Here is a 24,510-nt window from a genome sequence, read left to right as displayed (position 1 = left end):
AGGAAGGAAGGAAGGAAGGAAGGAAGGAAGGAAGGAAGGAAGGAAGGAAGGGAAAGGAAAAAAGAAGGAAGAGGAGGGAGGAGAGAAGGAAAGGAAGGAAAAAGGAAGAAAGCATTTACTAAATACCTACTATATGCCAGGTACTGTGTTAAACACTTTACAAATATTATCTCAATTGATCCTAATAATGACCCTGGGAGATAAGTACTATTATTATCCTTATTTTACAGTTGAGGAAATTGAGGCAGATAGAGGTTGAGTCATTTGCCTGGTAAGAATTCAAAATGGGATTGAATGCAGGTCTCTCCTGACTCCAAATACACTTTCCACTACATCACAAAAATGGGGGCAAGTCTTGGGTATTGCTATTCACCAGTGTCCATGTGGTAGCAATGCTTCAACATCTACTCTTCAAGGAGGCCATTACAAAGAAGTCTGCTACAACTCTGTTTTTCATGCATAACCTTTCCTAAATACAGTCTCCTAAGCCTAGAAGCACAAAAGGTAGTTACCTGCCAATATTTCAAAGTCACACAGAATTTGAGAGCTGTTTGAGAGACTAGCCTCCTTCATTGCAAAGTACGCAGGGACATTCTGCCCCTCTCTCCCTCCATTTCCCTGAACACCACAAACCAAGTCATCTCCTGCCCTGGAGTGACCCTTTGGTCCAGCTCTGCTGTGAGTCAATAGCAAAACAGAAAAATGCATCTTAGAGTCCCAAACATTTCTTCTCTATTTTCTTTTTCTGAGCTCACATGAAAACAATAAGCAAGAAGGAATGGAAAGAAGTATTTTTAGGATTCTGGGTGGGAGGGTAAACAATGCAGATGCCATAAACCAGCACAGGCAGTGAGAGATGCTGACTGAAAGGAAAATGGCCAAGTCAATCACTGACATATCCTGGCTGGCCCATTAAGACAAGTACAACAGAAAGATCTATGCCAAGGGATTCTATCAGTGAAATAAACTGTGAGATTGAAACTGAATGCCTGTTAGCAACTGAAAGATCATGAGATCTTATACTCCAACCCCAAAATGAATTATCTTTCACAAATGCCAAATTTACATACAACCAGAATGAATAATAAATTCAGTAGATATATACCTTTAAGAATGTTAAAGTCTTTCTGGGAACAAATCATCCTACCTTCCTCTCTAGAGAGGATCATATTAATGGCCAGTAGAATTCTCTGCTACCTCGAAGAGGAGAGATTGTGATAGGGGAAGGGAGAGGGAGGAGAATCAATGATGGACACCCTGGTTTGTTAGACAACCAAAGTGGGTCTTCTCCATTCATATTCATTCTTTCTCTTTTTCTCCCTCCATCATTCTAATTGTTTTTTGTTTTGTGCTTCTTGTCTCTTTTCTGATAGCAATCTTCCTTTAATAGATCCTTCCCTCTTAGCAAAGAAAAAAAATAAACAAAAGAAACTATAGAAATAACTGCATTTGACAGGGTATGCAACACACACCTAGAGTCCACTACATTTCTACTGAGAGGAAAAGCAAGCCTCATTAGCAGTCCTCTGTAGCCAAATTTGGTCTTTGTAGCTAATCTGAATTCTGATGTCTTTGCTTACTTTATAGTGGTCATTGCATATGTTGGTTTTTTTTAAATTTTGCTATGTATCATTTCATGTTAATCTTTTCATACTTCTCATGGCTCAATAATGTTCCATTATATTCCCATCCCTCAATTTGCTTAGCCATTCCTCAGGCAATGGGCACCCAGTTTGTCACCAGCTTTTCACTACCATGAAAGTGTTGTTAGGAATATTTTGACATATTTATTTGGCCTTTTGCCTTGTTAGGGGTATTTCCTATTGTTTATCCTTACCATATGGAAAATGGACTATATCTGACACGTTCATTGTGGATTTCCTTCCTCTCCAGAGCCTTCCAACACTTCAGGAATATATCGTCTACACTGAGAGGCCAGATGTCAAGTCCTTTGACTAGGAATTTGGCCTCTCACGGAGAGCCTATCTCTGACAGCATAGATTGTCACAGCTTTAGTGATTAATCAATTACTTATTAAGCACCTGTTATGTGCTAGGCACTGGACATACAAACATAAAAATAAAAGTCCCTGTCCTCAAGGAGATTACATTTTATGAAGGGAGGCAGCTCCCCTTAAGAAACAAAGTTAACCTTTAAACCTAGGTCCTACAACTCCAAATCTAGTTTTCCACCATATCCTCCTGTCTGTACACCTTAATTTTACTTCTAAAGAACTCTAGAGGAAAAATGAGATATAAGTATATCTAATGATCCTTTCTTTTGGAAGCTGAAAGATTAACAATATCAAATCTCAGGTGGTATTACTGGTAATAGATCAGATTTCTATAATGCTTGACCCCAGCGCTGAACTTGGAGTCAGGAAGACCTGAGGTCAAATTTGACCTCAGACACTTACTTAGCTATGTGACCCTGGGCAAGGCATTTAACCTCTGTCTGCCTTCGTTTCCCAGTCTGTAAAATGTAGATAATAATAGCACCTACCTCTCAGGGTTGCTGTGAAGTTCAAATGAGATAATATTTGTAAAGAACTTAGCATGCCTTATAGTTCTTTCCTTCTTAGCTATTTCATTTGTTTCTCTTGTTCTCTTCTTTGAGGAACTTTTGGCTAGGAGATCTTTTTTTTCCTTTAAGACTCTAATTTAGCCATTGAATTATTATTTAGAAGAGTCCTTAGAGATCACATATCTAGTGTGATCTTACAAATGAGGAAACTTATCCCAGAGAGGATAGATGACTTGCCCAAAGTCATATAAGCTGGTAAATGGTGGCAGTGTTCAAACATTCAGCCATGCCCTACTCTTGATGACCCCATTTAGACTCCATTCTTTTTCTTTTTTTTTTTTTTTGCTTTTTTGGAGGGCATTTGGGGTTAAGAACTTGCCCAAGGTTACACAGCTAGTATTTTTTTGTGTGGGTGTTAAGTGTCTGAGGCCAGAACTGAACTCAGGTCCTCTTGACTTTGGGGCCGGCGCTTTACTCACTGCACCACCTACTCACCCCTAGACCCCATTCTTGGCAAAGATACCAGAGTGGTTTGCCATTTCCTTCTCCAGCTCATTTGACAGGTCAGGAAACTGAGGCAAACAAGGTTAAGTGAATTGCCAAGAATCACACAGTTAGTGTCTGAGACCAGATTTTTGAACTCAGGTCCTCTTGACTCTAAGCCCTGTGCTGTATCCACTGTGCCACCTACCTGTCTAAAATTAAAAGGCAGATAACTTTATTTATTTAGGAGGCAATTGGACTTAAGTGACTTGTCTAAGGTCACATAGCTATTAACTGTCTGAGGCCTGATTTGAAGTCAAGTCTTCCTGACTCTGGGCACAACACTCTAGCCACTGGGCCATCTAGCTAGCTGCCTGTGTTAGAGAATCAAAGGTAAAACTTGGTTCTCTGACTCTTCTATAGTTATAGAAATGCTAGCTATTATTGTTGCTGTTGTTATTGTTATTAATGCAAATAAAATTATTCCCATTCTTCAGATAAAGAAACTGAAGTTAAGGGATATGAAGGGACTCATCCCAGGTCACGCAATTAGTAAGTATCAGAGGTCAGAAGTAGAATTTGAACCTGTATTTCTGGATAACTCTAGGGATAACACTCTTTCTACCATACCATGTCACATTGCCTCTTGTCCACTGAGACAGTACTTAAAAGTCTAATAAGTTACCTATCTTGTTAGAATTATTAGTTCTATTTGCTAAGGAGGGTTTTAGTCTGCAGAGGTAAAATAATTGGAGATGAACTGCAACTTTCTTTGGTAAATAAGCTTCTTTAAACTACTGTTCTACTTTGCCCAGCACGTTCAGTGATTTGAACAATTTAAAAAATAACATCCATACACTGGTCAAGCCATTTATTTATTTATTTATTTTGCCAAGTCTAGTAAAACCCTGTAGGTTTTCATTCAGGACTTATTCAGAATTCTCTGTGGGTGACAAACAAAGATTCATTTTTTAAGATTGTCCAACTAGGTTAAAAAATGAGATATGCAGTTATGTCTGGAATCTCAACCATAGAATTAAAAAATAAAAGGACTATTCTTTAGGAAAACCCAAAGCCATGATATGAGGCAGGGTGGTAATAGGACAGAGTGGCAAATTTGGTTTTAAAGGACTTGGATTCCAATTCTGATGCTATTCCGCGAACTAGATAACCTTAGGCAAGAAACCTAAGGTCTTTGGGCCTCCATTCTTCATTTGTTAAATGAGAAACTACAATTCAGAGGTTCCTAATCTGACACCCATGAACTAATTTTTAAAAAGTATTTTGATAACTTTATTTCAACAGAATTGGTTTCCTTTGTAATCCTATTTTAAAATATTATTTTACGAAGCAATATGCATAGGCTTCACCAGACTGCTAAAGGCATACATGGTAAAAAGATTAAGAAACTGTGGACTAGATGATCATCAAGATTTTTTTTCCTATTTTAATGCTATCTATAATCATAAGTTGAAATCAACTTTGAAAATATAGAACATAGGGTATGATGTCATTGAAAAATCAAGGAATTTAACTCCTAAGTTGAAAGCTTTACATAGGTAGACATAGTGATATACATAGATGGAAATAGGGTGGGAGGGTGTTTGGAACCCTTCAAGCAATCTGATAGGTACAGGTCAGTAGGCAGAGGAAACACATGGCTAGTCATCTTGGTAGAACTTGTTTTGTTTCTATTCACATCTTTTATCCACCCCAGATAAAAGGTAGGTAAATTCCCTTGCTCGTGTTTTTTTTTTTTTAATATCAAGCACTGATACAGCACCAAATGGGCACAATTGGTAGATTGTGGTTTTTAGCAGAAGGGCAGCAGATGGTTAATTAGTATTTCAATGAGCACATTTCCTTTGCAATATACATGAAAGGCAACTTTTTAAAAAACCCAAACCATTCTGCGAAGGCACAGTTGAATAAGGATATCTGCCTTCTTAAAACTATTAAAGCAAAACTACAACAAACAGTTCCTCCCAGCACCCAACACCCCTCCCCCCCCAAAACTTGATAATTTAAGAAAATTATTGGGGAAGAAACAGGATAGTTTTATTAGCAGATTGTTCACTGACAGCTGATATATGTGCCTACCATTATCTTCCAAGGAGAGATTTTTATTTTTATGTTGATGGAGAGAGGTATGCAAAGAGACACCATAAAGATCTATTTAGTTGTAGTGACTTGATCTTCCTTGGAGCAGTCCCAGCCCTGGTAACAGGCATCACCTGGCATTTATTGCCCCTGTTTCTGCTCAAGTATCTTCTAATAGAGAAATAATATTTTTTTCCCATGCATTTGTTTTTGCCCCCAGGACTTTTTGGAATGATGTGACTTCAGTGATGAGAAATAAATCAAAGTATAGCAAAAAAGAGCTCTCCAACCTTCTCATCTTTGCCTGACAAGCTGCTTGTATTTTTCCAGCTTGCTTCTCTGGTGCAGGGAGTTTGCTCATCCCTGCTCATAATTCTATTGACTTGCCTTTCATTGTGTTGTGCTGGCGGGTTAAATGAAGTGAGTGACTGCATTTCTGTTCCTGGCATCTCACCGAAAGTACATGAATGGAGGACAGAAAGAATGAATGAATAAAATAATTTTGATGGGGCTGCCCCAGGGTATTAAATACGATGGGAAGGAGGTGGGGGCAGGCTGTCATTCCCTAAGAAACACTCTTCATTAAGGAGTTTCTGATGTCACTGGGCCACTTAACAAACCCACTCAGCTTACCTCCTACTTGGACATTAATATGCAGGTTTATGCAGACCACCTATGCAGCCTGCACAATGGCATGATTTTATCGTCAAACAGAAAGGGAACTGGTATTTCCCTTTTTCTGCCCATTCCCAACCAATGGAACACAGTGAAATGCTCTGGACATTCTAGCATGTAGTTTAAAAAAATACATTAATGTATAATAAGCACTGAGCTATCAGTCAAATCCAGACCCCTGCTGTTTTCTCTTTAAAAAAAAATAACTTAAAAAACCCCCCAAAAACAAAAAGCCAAAGGCAATTGTACTAAATTAGCCCAACCAGAATAGCGGAGAATTCAAAGAGAGCTCTTGAAGAATGGCCTCCAATGTTTCTGATTGAGGTCATGCATGCCCTTTACTGCCTCAGTTCTGAATTACATCTTCTCCCATAAATTGGTGCTGTGGTTAGAGATACAGACCATTACAGGTTGGATGATTTGGGGACCCAAGAGGTACTCCTGCAGATGAATGAAGACGGTAATGTAGCACTGTTAAAGTGAATGAAAGGTGTAAGAAAGTTGAATTCTTCAAATATGGAGATGGGAGAGAAAGAGGAAAGAGAGTGGGGGGGAGGGAAGGAGAGAGAAGGGGGGAGAGAGAGAGAGAGAGAGAGAGAGAGAGAGAGAGAGAGAGAGAGAGAGAGAGAGAGAGAGAGAGAGAGAGGAGAGAGGGAGAAACAGACTTAGCAGAAAGGGTGAGGTACTTCAAGAACCCGTAACTAAAGCTATTGCTATAATTGTACTTGGTCCAATTATGTTTTTCAAACGTACAAAATCTACGGTTTTGATAGAGAATTTTTCGTTCCACAGCCGACCCTGCCTCTACCAATGACTACCCATCCCCCTCTCCTCACCGCCCCCTTCCCCCTTCCCCCTACCCCCTTCCCCCATCCCTCTCTTCTCCCTTCCCACCTCCCAAGTGCACCTTAGGCAGGTACTATCTGACCTTATTTCTCAGTTCATTCACTAGTCGTTCACATACCACTTTACCGGGGAGGGTTTGTCACCAGAGCAACATTCCCATTTCAGTTCGGCATAAAAACGCATTTCAAGAAAAGAAAGAAACAAAAGGGCAAAAATACGATCAAGACCAGTCCTTACCCTCTTCTTAAAAAATTGAAAGGCTGAGCATTTCTTGACTGGGAATCCATTCATGTCTTTGTTTACCATTTTCCACAACGGAGAGTACACAGTTATAGGTCCAGTGTGTGGCACCCGCTTAGTGCATCTGTTTTCCTCAGTATCCCTTCTGGAGACAGTTAACGAGGAGAGTGGGGAGGGAGAAGCACAATCGGATTTCAGGCAGCGAGTCCTTCTTTCACTCATTCATTCTGCTGCACCAGCTACTGCAGAGACCTTTTCCAGCTTTCGGTTGCCATAGGCTAGATCCTTTTTCTTTTAATCATTCCTCGAATTCACAAGCACAACTGCTACACGACCCTTGTGGCAGCCCACAGACCATATGCAGCAAGTCTCTGGGTAATGGGAGCCGGCGCCGAAGGATGCCGGGCTTTTTTTTTTTTTTTTAATCTAAACAGGAGCACAGGAGAGACTAGCTCCCTCCTGTTTTACCTGGCTGCATCCCTTCCTCTCTAGAACCTGGTTCAGTTAGTTGTTCTTCAGGTGATGTGTCTTGCCGCTGTTGGAGAGGAGAGCTGTTTTTGATTGTGCGGAGTTCCAGTGGGAACTGTAGTTAAGCAGCTGAGAGAGGGAGCAAGAAAGAGAGAGCAGGAAGGAGAGAGGGCGGAGGGAGGAGAGAGGAGACTGAGAGAGGGAGAGAAGAGAATGAAAAAGGAAGGAAATACAGAAAGGAGAATGAGATAGGAGAATGAAAGAGAGGAAAGAAGAAAGGAGAGAATGAGAAAAGGAGAGTGAAAGAGGGAGAGAGGAAAGAGGACATAGACAAAGAGTCAGAGACAGACAGAGGCAGAGAGACACATAGAGAGACTGTGAAATAGGAAAGAATGATAGATCATGAATAACTTAGCAAGGATAAAGGTCCGGACACTGATCTAACCAAAAGGCGGGATGCTTCCCTTGGGATAAATACAAAATTAGTCTCCCTCCCCCTCCCCCCATCCCTTTTTGTTGGTGTTGTTTGGACCATTTAAGTCAAAGTCATAAAAAAAAATGTGCCCACTTCCTTACGAAATGAAGGCGTCTTTCAGTTTCATGATTCTCTAAAACAATTGACTATATTTTCTTCAATAAAAGCCTTTTGAATAAAAATATAATTTCATTTATTTCATCAAGTGTCCAAATGGAGAGAGAAAGGCAATAAAACTACCCAGGAGATTTCATCAGGTTAAGAAAGATGTTTAATCTCCTGTATCCCAATTGCCAATTTTTCTCCAGAAGGTGACAAAATATCCTTTTTATCTTCCTCTCCCTTGTCTTGTCATAATAAGAACATAAGATAGGGTTGTTGTGTTATTTTTCACTAAAGGAAACAAGAATACCTTGTATATAAATAGTGCAATTTATTTAAAGGCCTTGAGTCTTAAAAAGAAATGATCAAACTCCATTGGACTGGTGGGAAAGAACGGTTTTTTTTTTTTAAGTTAAAGGGATCCAGTTAAGTAAAAATAGAGACAAAGCTTCCTTATCTATGCTATTCTTTATATATCAAATGACTGAAATAGAAATATATAGTCATGTAATTTAATCTGGCCACTTTTACTACTGGATTTTGACAATACCCTGGAATATCTTCTTTGGATTAAAAAACTGCAAACATTCTATAGTCCCAAAATGAGAACTGTTATATCATTGTTTGACAGAATAGGTCATTAGGATTACAGATATTTAGCATCAAGCATAGGCTCTGCCACAATGTATGACTTTCAGCAAATCACCTGACTACTTTGCACCATCTCCTTACCTTACAATCAAAATGCAGAAAATGTGCAAACTTGCATTAATTCATCCAAAATGCAAAGCCTCTCTATGACACATAGTCCTATTTCGGGGGCATTGTGAGATAGGGAATAGAGATTGGATCTGTCATTTCACTGGTATTGGAGCCCCCCCACCTCTTCCCTTCCCCCCCCCCACCCCAGGCAATGCAAGTTGATACTTTGTCTATAATTTAAGGTTTCAGGGAGCTGCCTAGAGCATTGGGAGGTCAACTATCTCCCCCAGGTTACACAGCCAGAAGGTGTCAGAGGCAGAATTCCAACCCAATTCTTCCTGGCTTCAAAACCAAATCTTGATCCATTATACTATAAAACATCTCATCCTAGCATAGAAATATGAAATAAATGATTAAGTGACTTGCTCAGAGTTATACAGGAGGTAAAATAAGAAAGGCAGCATTTGAACCCAGGTTCATATTGAACATTGTTTGCACTGGACCATGCTCTTTCATTCAGTAGCATGAATTTTCTGGAAGACAAATGTAATATAAGCAAAAGTGTTGCTTGCTCTCAGTGGAGTTTGTTGACTTGAATTGAAGGCAGCACATTTCATAAACCAAATCATCCATGCACTCACTAATGGACACTCTAGTGACTTGATGGAGTTAATCAAATAGGAGAGTCATTTATTACTCTGTTAATTGGAAAAAAAATTAGGTTCTTTGTGAAATTTGTGTTTTGCATCGAAATGACTTTTAAGTCAAGAGGTCCCCCATTGACTAACAAATGGAAAGGAACAGGTTTTAGAGGAAGGTTTAGGAGAGAAAGGGACCATAGGGATTATTATCCAGTACAGGGCTTTTAAACCTTTTTTGTGTCATGAGATAATATTTGTAAAGAACTTAGCACATAGGTGTTTCATAAATGCTTATTCCCTTCTTCCTTCATGGATCTCCTTGGCTGTATAATGAAATCTCTGGGTTCCTTACTAGAATAATGTTTTTGAATGCATAAAAATAAGTCAAGTCAATAAGCATTTCTTAAGTGCCTACTATGTGCCAGGTACATACTTTGCTAATAACTGGGGATATAAAGAAATAAATTATCAACATTTATTTTAGAAAGTCCATGGACCGTAGGCTAGGAACCTCTGATCCAATGTAACTGTCCTCCTTTATAGCTAGGAAAACCAAGGCCCAGGGAGTTTAGGTTATTTGATTGAAGGCATCCAACTAGTTAGTGATAGAAACAAGGTTAGAATTTATATCTCCTGATTGTTATTCAGTCATTTCATTCTCTACTACACCACTCAGCTCAGATCTCTTTGAAGCAGGCTTACATGGCATATGATTTTCCTGGAATATGTAATATTACTGCTTTAAAAGCCCTAGCTCATGAGCGAGATGGACTAATTGAAAAGATGGGCCAATTGACTGCACTGTATCATTTAGGAGAAAGGTGACATCATTGCTTTTACTCATACTTTTGTTTTCACAAACCTGCAGCCTGGATGCCTGTCCCTGGGTGCATTCAAGTAATGATGACTGGAGCTAAGGAGCTGGGCCTATTGCCTCTGGCAGGCAGCTGAAAGAGATACACCCTTTCCTCAGGCTGCCATCACTAACGGCAGAACCTTGCCATTACAGACAGCATCACATTCCTCTGAGAGCTGGAGCCCAGCTGAAATGAAACTCCCACAATATTTCCCTTCCAGCCTGAGAGCCCTATTGAGAATGAATGAGCCTCACTCTCTACTCTGAAGGTCAACTGTCCTTCCAATTCCCTTTTAAAACTACAGAGTCATTTCTATGAAACTGTAACATTGGTGTTTCACCTCATTCTAATGGAAAACCCCAAGTGTGATGAGATCTCTTGAATGCTATATTTTCAATTTGAAGTGGCATTTTTTTTCTTTTTCCTTTTGGTGGTAGATTCAGCCTTTTAAAAAAATCCTCTCCTTCTCAAATGTGGTTTTGAATTTGAAACTGGGTGTAGATAAGATGAATAAAAAAGATGAAATATATTTGTATACAGGTATAATACACATACATATTTGAAAATGTTTTGATATCTTTTTTTATATATCTTTATTTTCAAATATCTGCCTCCCTGCCTCCATTGCCTGGAGAACTCTCCCCATTAAAAAAAAAAACAGAGAAGAAAGCTAAGCAAAAACATTCAGCAAAATTAACCATCATGTTAACCAAGTCTAACAGTATATGGTATATTCTGAATATATAGTTTTGCCTCCACAAAGGAAGGAAGGGTAGAGGGAAGGGCACATTTTCATTTTTCTTGTATCATTATAATTACACTATTTTGTACAGGGTGTTCCAAAAGTCTCATTACAGTTTTAAGCTTTAATAGCTTAAAATTACATTAATCCCTATACAAAGTATCCCAAAAGTCTTAATGCAATTTCAAGTTATTAAATTTTAAAACTGCACTAAAACTTTTTGGATATTCTGTGTGTGTATATGGATATATATGTATATATGCACACATGTATATAGACAATATATGAGCCTATGCATGTATATATATATATGTATCTAGCATAGGTATATATGTGTATATATGTATATACACATACATACATTTATGAAGGTCAAATGAATTCTATGCTAGTAATGTTAATTGCATGTGTATTTAAATTTTAAAGAGGGGGCCCTGTATTGGAAGTCAAGAGACAGAGATTCCAGACTTCTCCTTCTACTATGATCTTTGTGGCCTTAGGCATTTAAACTCTCTGAGCCTCAACTGCAAAATGGTGCCAATAATACCAGTAGCACTTGTCTCACTGGGTTGTTGTGAGGATCAAATGAGATTAATAGGTGTAGAACATTTTATAGTCATTTAGTTTCAACATAAACATTTGTATTAATACACTCTAAGTCAGGGGACACATACATATAACATGTATACACTACACATACATGTATGTGCACATATGTGTGTGTGTTTTATGGACCATTTTGGCAGTCTGGTGAAGCCTATGGGCTGCTTTGCAGAATAATTCTCTTAAAAGCATAACAATACATAGAATTGTGATAAAAACAATGTACATATGTATGTATGTGTGTGTTGACATACACACATACACGTGTGTATACATACATGCATACATACATACATATATATTCACAGACTTCACATCAAGAATCCGTTCCTAAGTGAATTGCCCAAGGTCAGAGAAAGAACTTGAATTCACATCTTCCTGCCTTAAATCCTATATTTTATACACTGTGCTGCTTATTCAACCTATAGACTTGGACTATTGAATAATAATAAAAAAAAGAATGTGAAAATGCTTTGTAAGGTATGGGACCCTCTACAAATATAAGGTATTAGAATTCTAATGGATATAATAATGTCTATAATGATTCTGAGAAAAACTGCCATAAACAGGTTAAAGGTGTCTTTGTTGAGTGACATGAATAGATTTATTTCAGCAGCAATTTCATAAATACACAAAAGAAATCAATAGACAATAAACAATAGAATAAGCATTTAGTGAAAAATGATCCTAAGGGGAAAAAATACCATTAGACTACCTGCTAAGACACGTTGTGCATTCTGCTTTTATCCCTGGGACTCCATCTAATGTTGACATCTCTGGTCACAGTGCTATTGATGTTTTTAAATAAGAAGTTCAAAACAATAGAAACAGCCTATATTTATATAGACACTTAAGGTTTAAAAATATATATTCTATAGATTATGTGTCCATAAAGATGGTTTTCCTGGCATGCTACCACCCAACTGGTCCACCCTTGAACTAGGTCTTCCAGCTCCTGCTGGGACCATGCTCTCCTGATTGGTAGGAGTTCACACTATCTAGGCTGTATTCTGACCATTTTCATAGATCTGTACCACACTCTTCATCAGCCCTACTCCTCTCCACCCCCTTCCCCCACCTCCTAGTTCTCAAAATAGTAATCAAATAAATGCTACCATTCTTCATCATCATTCTTTTGAAATTATGATTGGTTACTGAATTGATAAGAGTTTTTTACTATTTCAAAGTCTTTTCATTTGGATTTTTTTATGCTTTTTTTCTCTGTGCTTTTCTCTGGATTTTGTTCATTTCACACTACATTGGTTTATACAAGTTTTATGAGTTTCTCTGAATCTATCATTTATCATTTCTTAAAGCATAATAATAATTCCATTACATACATACACACACACATATATCACATTTGCTGATCTATTCCTCAGTTTATGGGTACCTACTTTGTTTCTAGTTTCTTTGTTACAAAAAAAAGTGATGCTCTAAATATTTTTGTACATATGGGTCCTTTCCCTCTGTCTTTGATCTCTTTAGGGTGTATATGTCTAGTATTGATATTGCTAGGTCTAAGAACATTTACTTGATTTTTCAAAATATGCTTTGAACATCTATTCACATTTATTCCATTTCTTTTCTAGTACTAATACTCATTGAATATCTTCATATTTTCTCTTTTCTATTTATTTTCTTTCTGCCCAGCTTCTGCATACTGGTGCCCAAAACATATTTATACAATGATTTCACATGTGGAATGTGAGTACTGAGAAAAAACCTTTGTCCAGTCAGAAAGAAATAAATCAAAATGAATTCTTGCATTCTTCTGGACAAACTCTACTTAATAACTGTATTCATGCCACAAGCAAGGAATTCCATTTTTCTGTGGATGTGATTTTAGCCAGAGCACCAAAGCAACTGACAATTTTAGTAATCTCTGCTAGCTGAAAACTGTTTAGAGGAAGTTATTGAATTTCAATTTTGTAGTCCAAGAGAAGCCTGAGTAACTGATAGAGTATTTATGCTTATGCTCATTCCGCATTTCTACCCAACTTTCTACCCCCATGCATAAGTACAGTCATATACAGATAAATACATGTATGTGCTATGCATCTAATCTAAAATTTGTTCTCTGTGTCCATAGTCAAAATGGTGTTTGGAACTATTAATAGCAGCATTTCTATGCCAGAACACAGGTAGACTATAAATTCCTTAAAGACAGGAACCCTTTATTTTTGGCTTTGTTTCTCTAGTACTTACATAGAACCTGCCAATAGTGAGTGCTTAAAAAGTACTTATTGAATTAAATAGGTAGTATTAAAATTCAATCTTCCTTATGAATGTGACAGGTTTTAGAATTAGCCCCAGAAACTGAAATCAATTTATTAATGATCTCTCATTTGAAGATCAGTGATAATAACTTTTTAGACATAAACATTGCATTTCAAAATCAGGTTAGATTTATGCATTTATTTATTTATTTTTATTCCTTTGGTAAAGGTCTTGTTGTTCATTAGTACATACACATGTATATATTTGTATATATGTATAAAAACACCAAGATAAATTACATTCTAATGTACTGTCTAGTTATTTTCCTTTCTTAGTTATCCTTCTCTCCTCATGTGATGCTTTCGCAACCCAGCAGGACTTTGTCAGCGGCTGTGTAAATCCTGTTGATAGAGGACTGCTATACATACTCTCACACTTGGCTGCGGTGTAAATGAATAGGATGGAGTCCTGCAGTGTTCTTTGAATGTCAGCGGGCACAGTGAGTGTCTATAGAATGAAGAGTCTTGTACCTTGGGTAGGTGATGAATAGGGATTTCACTGTGAATGCCTCTGAGAAATGAAATCAAATCTCAAGAAAATGATGGGTTTTACTAGCTTTTCAGAAGATATAATCCTTTCTATCACATGTATTTCTACCCTTCTTTTTGACCTTGACTTTTCAGATCAGGTTCAATATCTTCTAATTGATAGATGGGATTGAATTTTATTTTCCAACTTGACTCGTCCCAAATGGACTTGTTAGCTGTGTCCATATCCAAAAAGAAATGAACTGTAACAGAATATATTTATCCCTTTCTATATCCATCTTCCCATTCAATGTATATTGTATATGACTGATTAAGTTAAGGTGATTGGTATTGGAAGAGAAAATGGCCAAACTAAATAGAACAGTCTATTCCATTATCTGATTTTCCCCTGGCATATGTAAGCCCAGAGAAATTTTCTTATTCCCCATCTTCCTTTGCCTTTTTTTTTAGCATCTGATGGTTGATCACCCCCTCTTTATTGATAATCTCTCTTCCTTTTTTATGACTCCTCTACTTTTCTACCTCTTTAACTGTTATTTCTGTTTCCTTTGCTATTTTGTTTTCCTTCTTTTACTTTATTATATTTCAAGTATCTCTCAAGGTTCTTTCCTTGGCCCTTTCTTACCTCTTTTATCTATATTGTGTTTCATGATAATATTATCCATTGTCTTGGTTTCAATTACTGCGCCTGTGCAAACAGCACATATATACATGTATATGTATATCAGTGCATATCTATATCTATATATGCATGTATATATGAATAAGTAGCACCTACTACGTGCTAAACACTTAACAAATATCTTATTTCATCCTCACAACAGCCCTGTGAGGGGGATACTGTTTTTATCCTCATTTTACAATTGAGGAAACAGAGGCAGACAGAGGTTAAGTGACTTTCCCAGGGTCATACAGCTAGTGAGTGTGTGAGGTTGGATTTGAACTCAGCTCTTCCTGACTCCAGGCCTAGTACTTGATCCACTGAGCTAATTAACTGCCTCTGAAGTATATGCATATAAATACACACATGCATCAATGTGTATTTATATAGATGCTTATGTATAACACTGTATGTATGTATACACACATATATACATACGTATATGTCTGTATACATATACCTTCTCCATTTTTGCCCTGAGCTCTAGTCCTTCATTTCCAACTACCTGCCGAACATCTGTGCTAGACTTTACCACTGCCTTCTTAAATTCAATAAAAACAAATTCCTTTGAAACCTTCCCGTCTTCCTATATTCTTTCTTTCATTTATTTATTTATTGCTTTTTGGGGGGCAGTTGGGGTTAAGTGACTTGCCCAAGGTCACACAGGTAGTTTTTGTGTTAAGTGTCTGAGGCTGAATTTGAACTCAGGTTCTCCTTACTCCAGGGCTGGTGCTCTATTCACTGCACCACCTAGCCATCCCCCTATATTCTTAATTTATGTGGATGGCATCCCTATCATCCCAGTCACCTAAATTTGAGACCTTGGAGTTATAATTTGCTGTATCCCTTTCATGTCCAATCAGTTGCCCAGTTGCTGCACTATTTCTTGCATGTCTCCTCCCCTTTCCATTCTGCTGCCACTGTTCTGGTTCAGGCCTTTATCACCTTGTGCCTTTATTGTAGTAATACAGTGAGTTTTCCTACTTATGAGTTTCCCTACTTATAATTTTCTCACTTTTCTAATCCAATCATACCCAATTGCACAAGCCTGATCATATTGCATCCCTCAGCTTCCCGTTAAGAAACCTTCAATGGCTCCTCATTCCCCCACTGAATTAATTCAGAACTCCTTATCATGGTGCTCAGGTTCCTTTGCAATCTGACTCCAATCTACCTTTCCTGCCTTATTTCATGGTACTCTACACTCACTCTACACTCCAGCTAAACTGGACTACTCACTATTTCGTAACCTTTGCCTATCTTCTTCTTTTAGACCTTTGTGCATGGAACAATCTTGCTACCCTCCCTACTCCCAAGACCCAATCTCTGTCAATGGAATCTTTTCTTTCTCTCCAAGGTGCCATTTCTCCTTTAGAAACTTTCCCAACTAAAAGTGGTTCTTCCATCCCCATTTTCTGTTTCACCTCTCCTAAGCACTGCATCATCTTCTAACAAATGACATTCTATTGAATTTTTGAATTTAAGACAAATCTCTGTGATGTGAAATGAAATTGAGGCAATTAGCTAGATAATTCAAATTACCCAAACCAGATATAATGAGGTGGGTTGTTCTCTTAGGGTGAAAATAGCAACAGAGACAATACCATGTTTTCAAGATAGACTGGGATCTCCAAATATGTAAATGCAGGATGTACTATTACTTTGAAGTGAATATAACTTCATTCACGATTTACTTAGATTTAGAATTCTCAAGTGATTTTTTGTTAATGAAGGAAACTACTGGAAAACACACAGATATGGACTTAATACAAACTCTGAAGCCACCACAAAAATGGTACAAGCAGGCAGTTATTTGTAGGGGCCCTGAGAATGGACATGTAGATGGGGTTGGCCAATCAGTTTCTTCACAAGGAAAGGGAATGGAAGGGAAGAAAAAGGAATGTCCATAAAACTCTGTGGCTGAGTTTAAAAAAACAATAAAATTCTGAGTGCACAGCTGTGTGTTTGGCACTGACTGAAAGTGACCAAAGAAATCAATAGTGATGTTGAAGCCCCACCACTTATCTCTTGTAACAGTCCTAGTAGAAGGACAATGAAGTTTGACTTCATTTGAACCACAGACTGTTTTTGTGTGCCTTGGTAAGGACTTAGGTATCTAAAGGTAAAGGCAGAGCTACTAATCTCTTGATGCTCATGAAGGTACTATGATAGCTAATAGTTAACATTTATGTAATGTCTACTATGTGCTAGGCACCATGATAAGGACTTTTATTTTTACAATTATTATCTCAAATGAAGTCTGTAAGTAAGACACCTTGAGTCAGTTTTAGAAGAAAATCCCCTCCCCACACAATTAGATCATAGATTTAGAAGTGAAAGGTACCTTAAAGCCATCTGGCCTGTTTTATTTTACGGGTGAGGAAATTGAGATTCATAGAGATTAAGTGACTTGCCCATAGTGACATAGCTAGTAAGTATCAGAGGCAGGGTTTGAACCCAGATCTTCTTGATGTCAAGCACAGTATACTGTCTGCTAGGTCAATCCTCCCCTTACTGACACTCTTAAAAAAAAATTCACTGTCTCCCAGGTTCTTCCCCAGCCTTGAATGGAATCCTCCCTTCTAACGAGTAAATATAAGGCAAAACAAATCAACACAATGGCCATATCTGAAAATGTATGCTCCTTCCATATCTACACTCAAGCACTCTTCTAAAAAGAGTCAGGGATTAGTCAAAAAGCATTAATGAAGACATTAGGATCTCTCAGGAGCTGTGCTAAGCCTTGGGAATAAGAAAACAAAAACGAGCTTGTCCCTGACTTCAAGGAGCTCACATTTTAATGTGGGAGGCAACATACACACATGTATGTATACATATGTATGCAACATATACATCTGAGTATGTGCAAAATACATACACCATGTATTAGTGGGGGAGGGGAGAATCAAAAGAAGCTCCATGGAGAAAGTAGCCTGTTTCATTGTCAAATTACAAGGAATAAATACTTCACTGCCAGTCCTCTGGGGTCATGAACAAGCAGTACATTGATTTAAAGTTACTTTCCTTTACTTATTGTGCTCATGGTGTAAATTGTTCTCCTAGATCTACTTCTATTAATCTTCGGTCAGTCTTGCAAAGATTTTTTAAAAGTCATGTGGCTTACAAAGTATGTATAGGCTATTTTGCATTTCTCTACTTCCTCTGTATCCTCCTTAATCTAATATACTCTTCCCATTTTACTTGGTTAAGAGATACAATGATTTGTCATAATACTTAAATTTGTGTCAGCAAATACTTAAAAGTTTCTTCCATATCCAACTGCTTCCTGCCAAACACAGGTATAATGACACTAACAACAACAAAATAAAAAATAATAATAGCTAGCTTTTATATGGCACTTTAAGATTAGCAAAGGGTTTTACAAACTGTATCTTATTTTATCCCCACAGTCCAAGCAAAAAAAGAATAGAAAAGAGGACAGTGTATACCAGTAACACAATAGGGATTTTCTGAGTACCGGGTTGAATGCCCTATGTTGGACAGCAACACTGAACTTAACACTTAGTGTGTTTCTTCAGGCCTTACTTCTGACAACTTTCCTGTTACTTCACCAGGTTTGTTTCGAAACTCAGGGCATTCAGGCTGATGCTTATTTTCATGGTTTCCTTGAGCAAAATAGTTTGTTTAGGTAGAAGCTGCTGCTTTTGGGGAACTCTTTTTTGCCTAACTGATTAGAAAACTCAAGCAAACACAGCCTCCCAAACACACACACACACACACACACACACCAATCATAAGAGGTGAACTCTGGCAGACCACATTTTGTATTGATGTGACTGGGAATCTTAGGGGATTCACATCACAAGATTTATTTTGATTTTTGACTTGATCTTCCTTTATAATCCTAAAGTTAAGAAGCTTGGCAGCATTGGTATAGCAGAAAGAACATTGGGTTTGGGATAGGAAGACCTGGGTTCAAATGTTACTTCTTGTCTTTTGTGACATGCCTGATCTTAGTAAAATCACTTAACCTTTGAAGATTTTAGTTTTCTCATCTGTTAGGGAGAGGGAGAGACAGAGATAGAGACAGAGAAACAGAGGAAGAGACAGACAGACAGACAGAGACACAGAGAGACAGACAGACAGAGAGAGAGAGCCAGAAAGACAGAGAGAGCCAGAAAGATACAGACAGACAAAGAGACAAACACAGAGAGAGAAAGAGACAGACAGACACACAGAGAGAGGGAGAGACAGACAGACAGAGACAGAGTTGAACTATATGGTCTCAAAGGTAACTTTTAACAATAATCCTATAATCTAAAAATGAAAACCTGCAAAATGTCACTAAAATGTATAGCTTTTCGAAATAGAGGGGAAAAAGCAATTTCAGTTGGCAAATAAGGGATCATTTGGTATGGAACCTAATTATTTTGACAGTCATAAACAAAGTAGAAGTCATTTGGATTTCAAAATGCTAATTTTGATTTTTTAAATTATTCCAATTTTAAGAAAGAATGTATAAGGAATGGAAAGAAGATTAAATTTCATGCTACAAATGGTATGGAATACTAATAACTACTCTTTTTACTTCACGTCTGTATTTTTTTTTTTTTTTAGTATTCATCACTTCTATGACATCTTTTCCTTGTGACACAGATTCAGTATCTGAAACTGAGAAAGAGAACTTTGCGGCCACATTGGCAGCCAGATTTACCCCTAGATTTCTTCCTTTTAAACACTGATGTTATTTATCTGATGTCTCATATGTTGGCATAGGGAACTGATGGGTTTGGAAATTTTCTACCTAGTTCCTTCTTTGTAATAGTCATAGAAAGTTGTCTAGTCCCATTGAAAGTTTAAGTGATTCTTCCAGCCTCATGTAGTCAGTATATGTTAGTAGTAGAACTTAAACCCAAATCTTCCTAGCTTCCAGTCAGTCAATAAGCATTTATTAAGAAATTGCTATTTCTAGGTTTGTTTTCTATCTACTATGTTGCCTTTCTTCTCTCCACATGTTAATTCTTATTTTGAAAATGGTTTTTATGTTTTTTTTTTTTAGCTAATTATACCATGACTACTTCCTGGAAAACTCCATTAATTCTTTTCTCAACTTTTGATGGAATTGGCCTCTAGATTGAGTGACTTTAGGGAATAATGCATGTCTCTACAATGCAAAGTTCTAGTCATATAGTCCCACCCTTTCCAACTTCTTTCTATACATTATCTTCTTCCATTAGAATGTAAACTCCTTGAAGGCAGGGGCTGTATTTCCTCAGCTTCCATTTGTATTAGCACAGTGTCTGACACATAGTAAATGTTTAATAAATGCTAATTGTTGACTTTATATTGCAAAACCTACTGAGACAAACAGACATTATTATGTTTTTATGCAGAACATGGTAATTTTGTTTATTATTTAACTATATATTTATAATTTCAAAATATATTTACGTTTTTATAGGCAAAATTGTCATTTTTATAATTTTAGAAATTAGTATTTTACTGTCCTTGTCTCCTCATTGAAGGGTAGGTGATTTAACTGAAAATACTTATATTTTACTGTATACACAGCAGCATTCTGGTGTTATAATGTTATAAAGGTGTTATAATGAAATAAAGAATATTTTTCTTGCCTTCAAAGAGTTATCAAATCACAGAGTGCTAGAGCAGGAAAGGACCTGAACTTAGTCCATCCATTTCATTTTACAAATAAGGAAACATTTCCAGAAAAATAAAGTAACCAGTATAAGAATGTAGTTAAGAAGTCAACTGGTATATATAATATATATAACTGGTATATATAATACAATTTTAGCCTTAAAATAGTGCTAAAATAGTATATAAATGAGAAATCATGAAAACTGAGAATTTTTAGTACTGTGGTGATACAAAGTAAAGGAATAATTGAAGGCCTAGTGGATTTTAATTTGGGTCTTGAATTATATGTTAACTAGAGAGAAACCAGGGGTGCATCCTTGGGGTAAGGAATTGTATGTATATGTATATGGTAAGAAGCCCAAACTTAATAGAGAGATAATGGGCAGTGTTTGGGTTCAAAAATCAATCAATTGTATAAGTAGAGGATAGGGAACATTTGTTTAGAAAGTAGTTCTTGTGAAAAAGATCTAGGGGTCTGAGTGTACTACAAGCTCAGTATGCATCAACAGCATGACATGGCAGTCAAAAAAAGTTAATGTGATCTTTTTCTCCCTCCCACCCCCTTAAGAGTCTATTTTACTTTTGATTACTGCCTCCTTTAACCTACCCTGTTTCTTATCTCCCACTTTTCTTAAACCCTTTCTTGCCTGCTTTTCTGTTCAGTAAGATGAATTTCTGTAACCATTTGTGTGAATATGTGTATTTTTCCCTCCTTTAACTAGTTCAAATGATAGCAAGGTTCAAATGTCATCTTATCCCCCTGACACTACTAATGACTTTGCTCCATTGTATAAACTCTTCCTTGCATGACTCATTTATGTGAGATAATTCTCTCATTCTTCCTCTCCTTTCCCTCCTCTCCCAGTATATTCCTTTTCCCCATGCTTTAATTCTTTTTTTTTTTTTGAGATCATCCAGACATAATATAAACAACTCAGAACTGCTGTCTAATTAAAATCCGTGGTGATGATAAAGTTCCCTTTAAAAATGCCTGATGATGATAAAGTTCTAAGGGGCTACAAGTATCATTCCTTCATATAAGGATATAAAAAGCTTAATGTGGTTTAGTCCCTTATGTCTCACTCATATTTGCCTTTTTATGCTTCTCTTCAGTCTTAAATGTCAAATTGTCTACTCAGCTCTGGTCTTTCCATCAGGAATGCTTGAAAGTCCCAGATTTCATTTAAGGTCCATTTCCCTCCTACCCTAACCCACTCCATAGGATTGTATTCAATTTTGATGTGTAGATTATTCTTGGTTTTAATCCTAGATCTGTTGCCTTCTAGAATATTGCATCCCAAACTCTCTACTTCTTTATGGTGCTGGCTGCTAAATCTTGTGTGATTCTGACATATATCTGTGTTACTTGAATTCTTATATTCTGGTTGGTTGAAGTTTTTTTCCTTGACATAGAAACTCTAGATTTTGGTTATAATAATTCTGGGAGTTTACACTTTGGAGTTTTTTTTTTGTTTTTCAGGAAGTAACCAGTAGACTTGCTCAATTTCTACTTTACCTCTGGTGTTAATGTATCTGGGAAGTTTTCCTTTATAATATATTGAAATGTGGTGGCTAGGTTCTTTTTAGGATTTTTAAGTTGTCTAATGATTCTTAAATGATTTCTTTTCAATCTATTTTTCAGGTCAATTGTTTTTCTCATGAGATATTTCATATTTTCTTTCATTTTTTAATCTTTTGACTTTATTATTTCTTGATGTCACATGGAATCATTAGCTTCCATTTGTCCAATTTTCGTTGTCAAGAAGTTTATTTTCTTAAGTAAGGTTTTGTACCTCTTTTTCTAAGCTGTTAGTTCTCTTTCCATAACTTTCTTGCATTTCTCTCAAACCTTTTTCCATTTCCATTTTCCATCACATTTACATTTTTCCATCACACAATCCAACCCTCATTTTCAAAATGAGAAGCAAAGGCTCAGAGAGGTGGTGTTACTTGCCTAGCATCAATGTAAGCATTAAGTGAGTGAGGCAGGATTTGAAACCAAGACCTTTGATTCTAGTTCCCCATTACTGTAAGAGTTTTACCAAGAGTCATAAGATATAATGTAGATAGGATTTATGCTTTGACCAGATGGCCTCTGGAGTTAATTGCCGAATCTAAGGTTTCACAATATATTCTAAGTGGGGAATGGAAACAGAGATATGTTAATTGGTTTTCCCATGGGTCCAATGACAAATCAATGACTAATTGAGGACGAGAATTCAAATCTCAATGTCATTGATCCAGTGCACACTGGATTGAGTCTAATTCATTTCCCAAGAAAATTGGAAAATTGGATTCCATAATAACACATAATTCAATTCACTTCAACAAAGATTTATGATAATCAATAGCACCTTTCCTTTTAGGAACTCAAAGCTCAAACGTGTTTGAAGACAGTTTATCTATTTTTCCCCAGACATAATGGCATCCAGCTCTCCTTTCTTTTCCTCAGCTTTGTACCAGTTCAGAACATCAATTTGCATTCCAAATAAATGCCATGCTATGGTTCACATTAGACTATGTGCTGCTCATGAACTGAAACCTCCACTAGACTCAGCTCACCACATCCAATTTGAGAAAGGCATGATTTATTTTTACAGCAATGAATTGTATCACTGGGGGCAGCCACATGAAGGAACAAATCATGAGACGTTCTTTGAGCACACATAATGGACACTACCACCATGCTAACATGCATCTTTACACATTTTTTTCTACCTTCAATTAATCTTTCTCTGTACACAGTCTCTTCAACCCCTTTACAGCTTAGGAGTCAGACTCCATAATCCTCAGCATCATGATCTAATTGAGTGGAAATCCTTTCCCTTAGGGGAGAGCTTTACAACCCAACCAAAAATGGAAATAGAAATGTAAATGCCTTTTAATATACAATATGCTGTTTCCCTAGGGTGTAGTTTTAAGACATTTAATAGGAAAATGACATTGGCATTAAAACGTCTATTTTTCTGTGCTTTCACATACAGCCCATTCACTCGTAGACCAACATTAGCCATTTCTAAATAAATGGAAATGCTTCCTAGAGTTTCTGTATTATGATTCCCTTTGCTCTGATAATTCCCACAGTGATAATCTTGCAGTAGGTCTTTCTAATGAACCTGTAATAATATTCAAAATAGAAGGATTAATGTAAAATAGCAAAGCATAAAAATAGCATTGCTTTCCAAGGAGTTGAATCTTATGGGCAACCTCTCCACAAGCTTGCCTCACATACTTCTGTTGTTGGTCTAAATTTTAGTCAGTCTTTCTTTCAGTAAGTCAAGAAATGTTTATCCTGTGTCTGTGATGTGTAAAGTACTATCCTAAACACAGTGTAGCATCCAAAGAAGGATCAGCCACAGTCCCCCGCCACAATGGATAACCCACTTAGCCCGTGCTATTCTTGTCCATGCACTCTCAGAAATCCTCCATAGGGAACCAGCCCATTGTGCTTGGCAGGGGAGGTTTTATGTAGGACTTTTGACGTTATAGGAGGTACTGCTTCTAGTATGTCTTCTTGCCACCTTTGTTCTCTCTCTCTCTCTCTCTGGACCATGGTGGGACCATGCCCCTTTTCTAATCACATATCACTTGTATATCCTTCTTTTTTTGTACACAATTATTACTGATAATACATTTTAGGCTATTTATACCCATCATTCATCTCTTTACTTCCTTCTGAGTCATCTACAATGTTGATTCCTCAGAGGCTGTAGTATTCCATGATTCATAGCCATATGGTATCACCAGAAGAATATTGATGTTAAAAAGATGGGGCTTTATTTCAGGAAGGAATTTGGAGATCACTGACAATGTCTGTCTGTCACCTTCCACAATGTACAATTTCCCAAATGTAAACCAGGATACTCTTCTGTTCCTACTCAATTCTGTACCCAATTTATTTCTCACATATAGTATTCAAATAAGATATATCTCTCTATCTCCCTGTACCCATACGTTTATCTACTGTTACATCATCTATTTCTATTTGTTGTTCAGTTGTGTCTA

The 24,510-nt window shown here is 37.1% G+C and overlaps 1 protein-coding gene across 1 annotated transcript in view; it reads right to left on the bottom strand.

The window, feature by feature from the left end:
- Positions 1-7,486, bottom strand: part of SGK1 (serum/glucocorticoid regulated kinase 1) — a 178,859-nt gene extending 171,373 nt beyond the window's left edge. Inside the window, exon 1 of the mRNA XM_069077337.1 lies at positions 6,865-7,486. Coding sequence (XP_068933438.1) covers positions 6,865-7,089 — 225 coding nt within the window. The 5' untranslated portion in view covers positions 7,090-7,486. The remainder of the gene's footprint in view (positions 1-6,864) is intronic.
- Between the last annotated feature and the right edge of the window lie 17,024 nt (positions 7,487-24,510).

This window comes from Petaurus breviceps, unplaced genomic scaffold, assembly GCF_028583685.1.
Source record: "Petaurus breviceps papuanus isolate PSGF00001 unplaced genomic scaffold, PetGlider_PUasm1.0 90977, whole genome shotgun sequence".
In the NCBI taxonomy this organism is placed as follows: Eukaryota; Metazoa; Chordata; class Mammalia; order Diprotodontia; family Petauridae; genus Petaurus; species Petaurus breviceps.
Note: the sequence above shows the minus strand (reverse complement) of the source record. Positions and strands in the feature narration are given on the sequence as shown.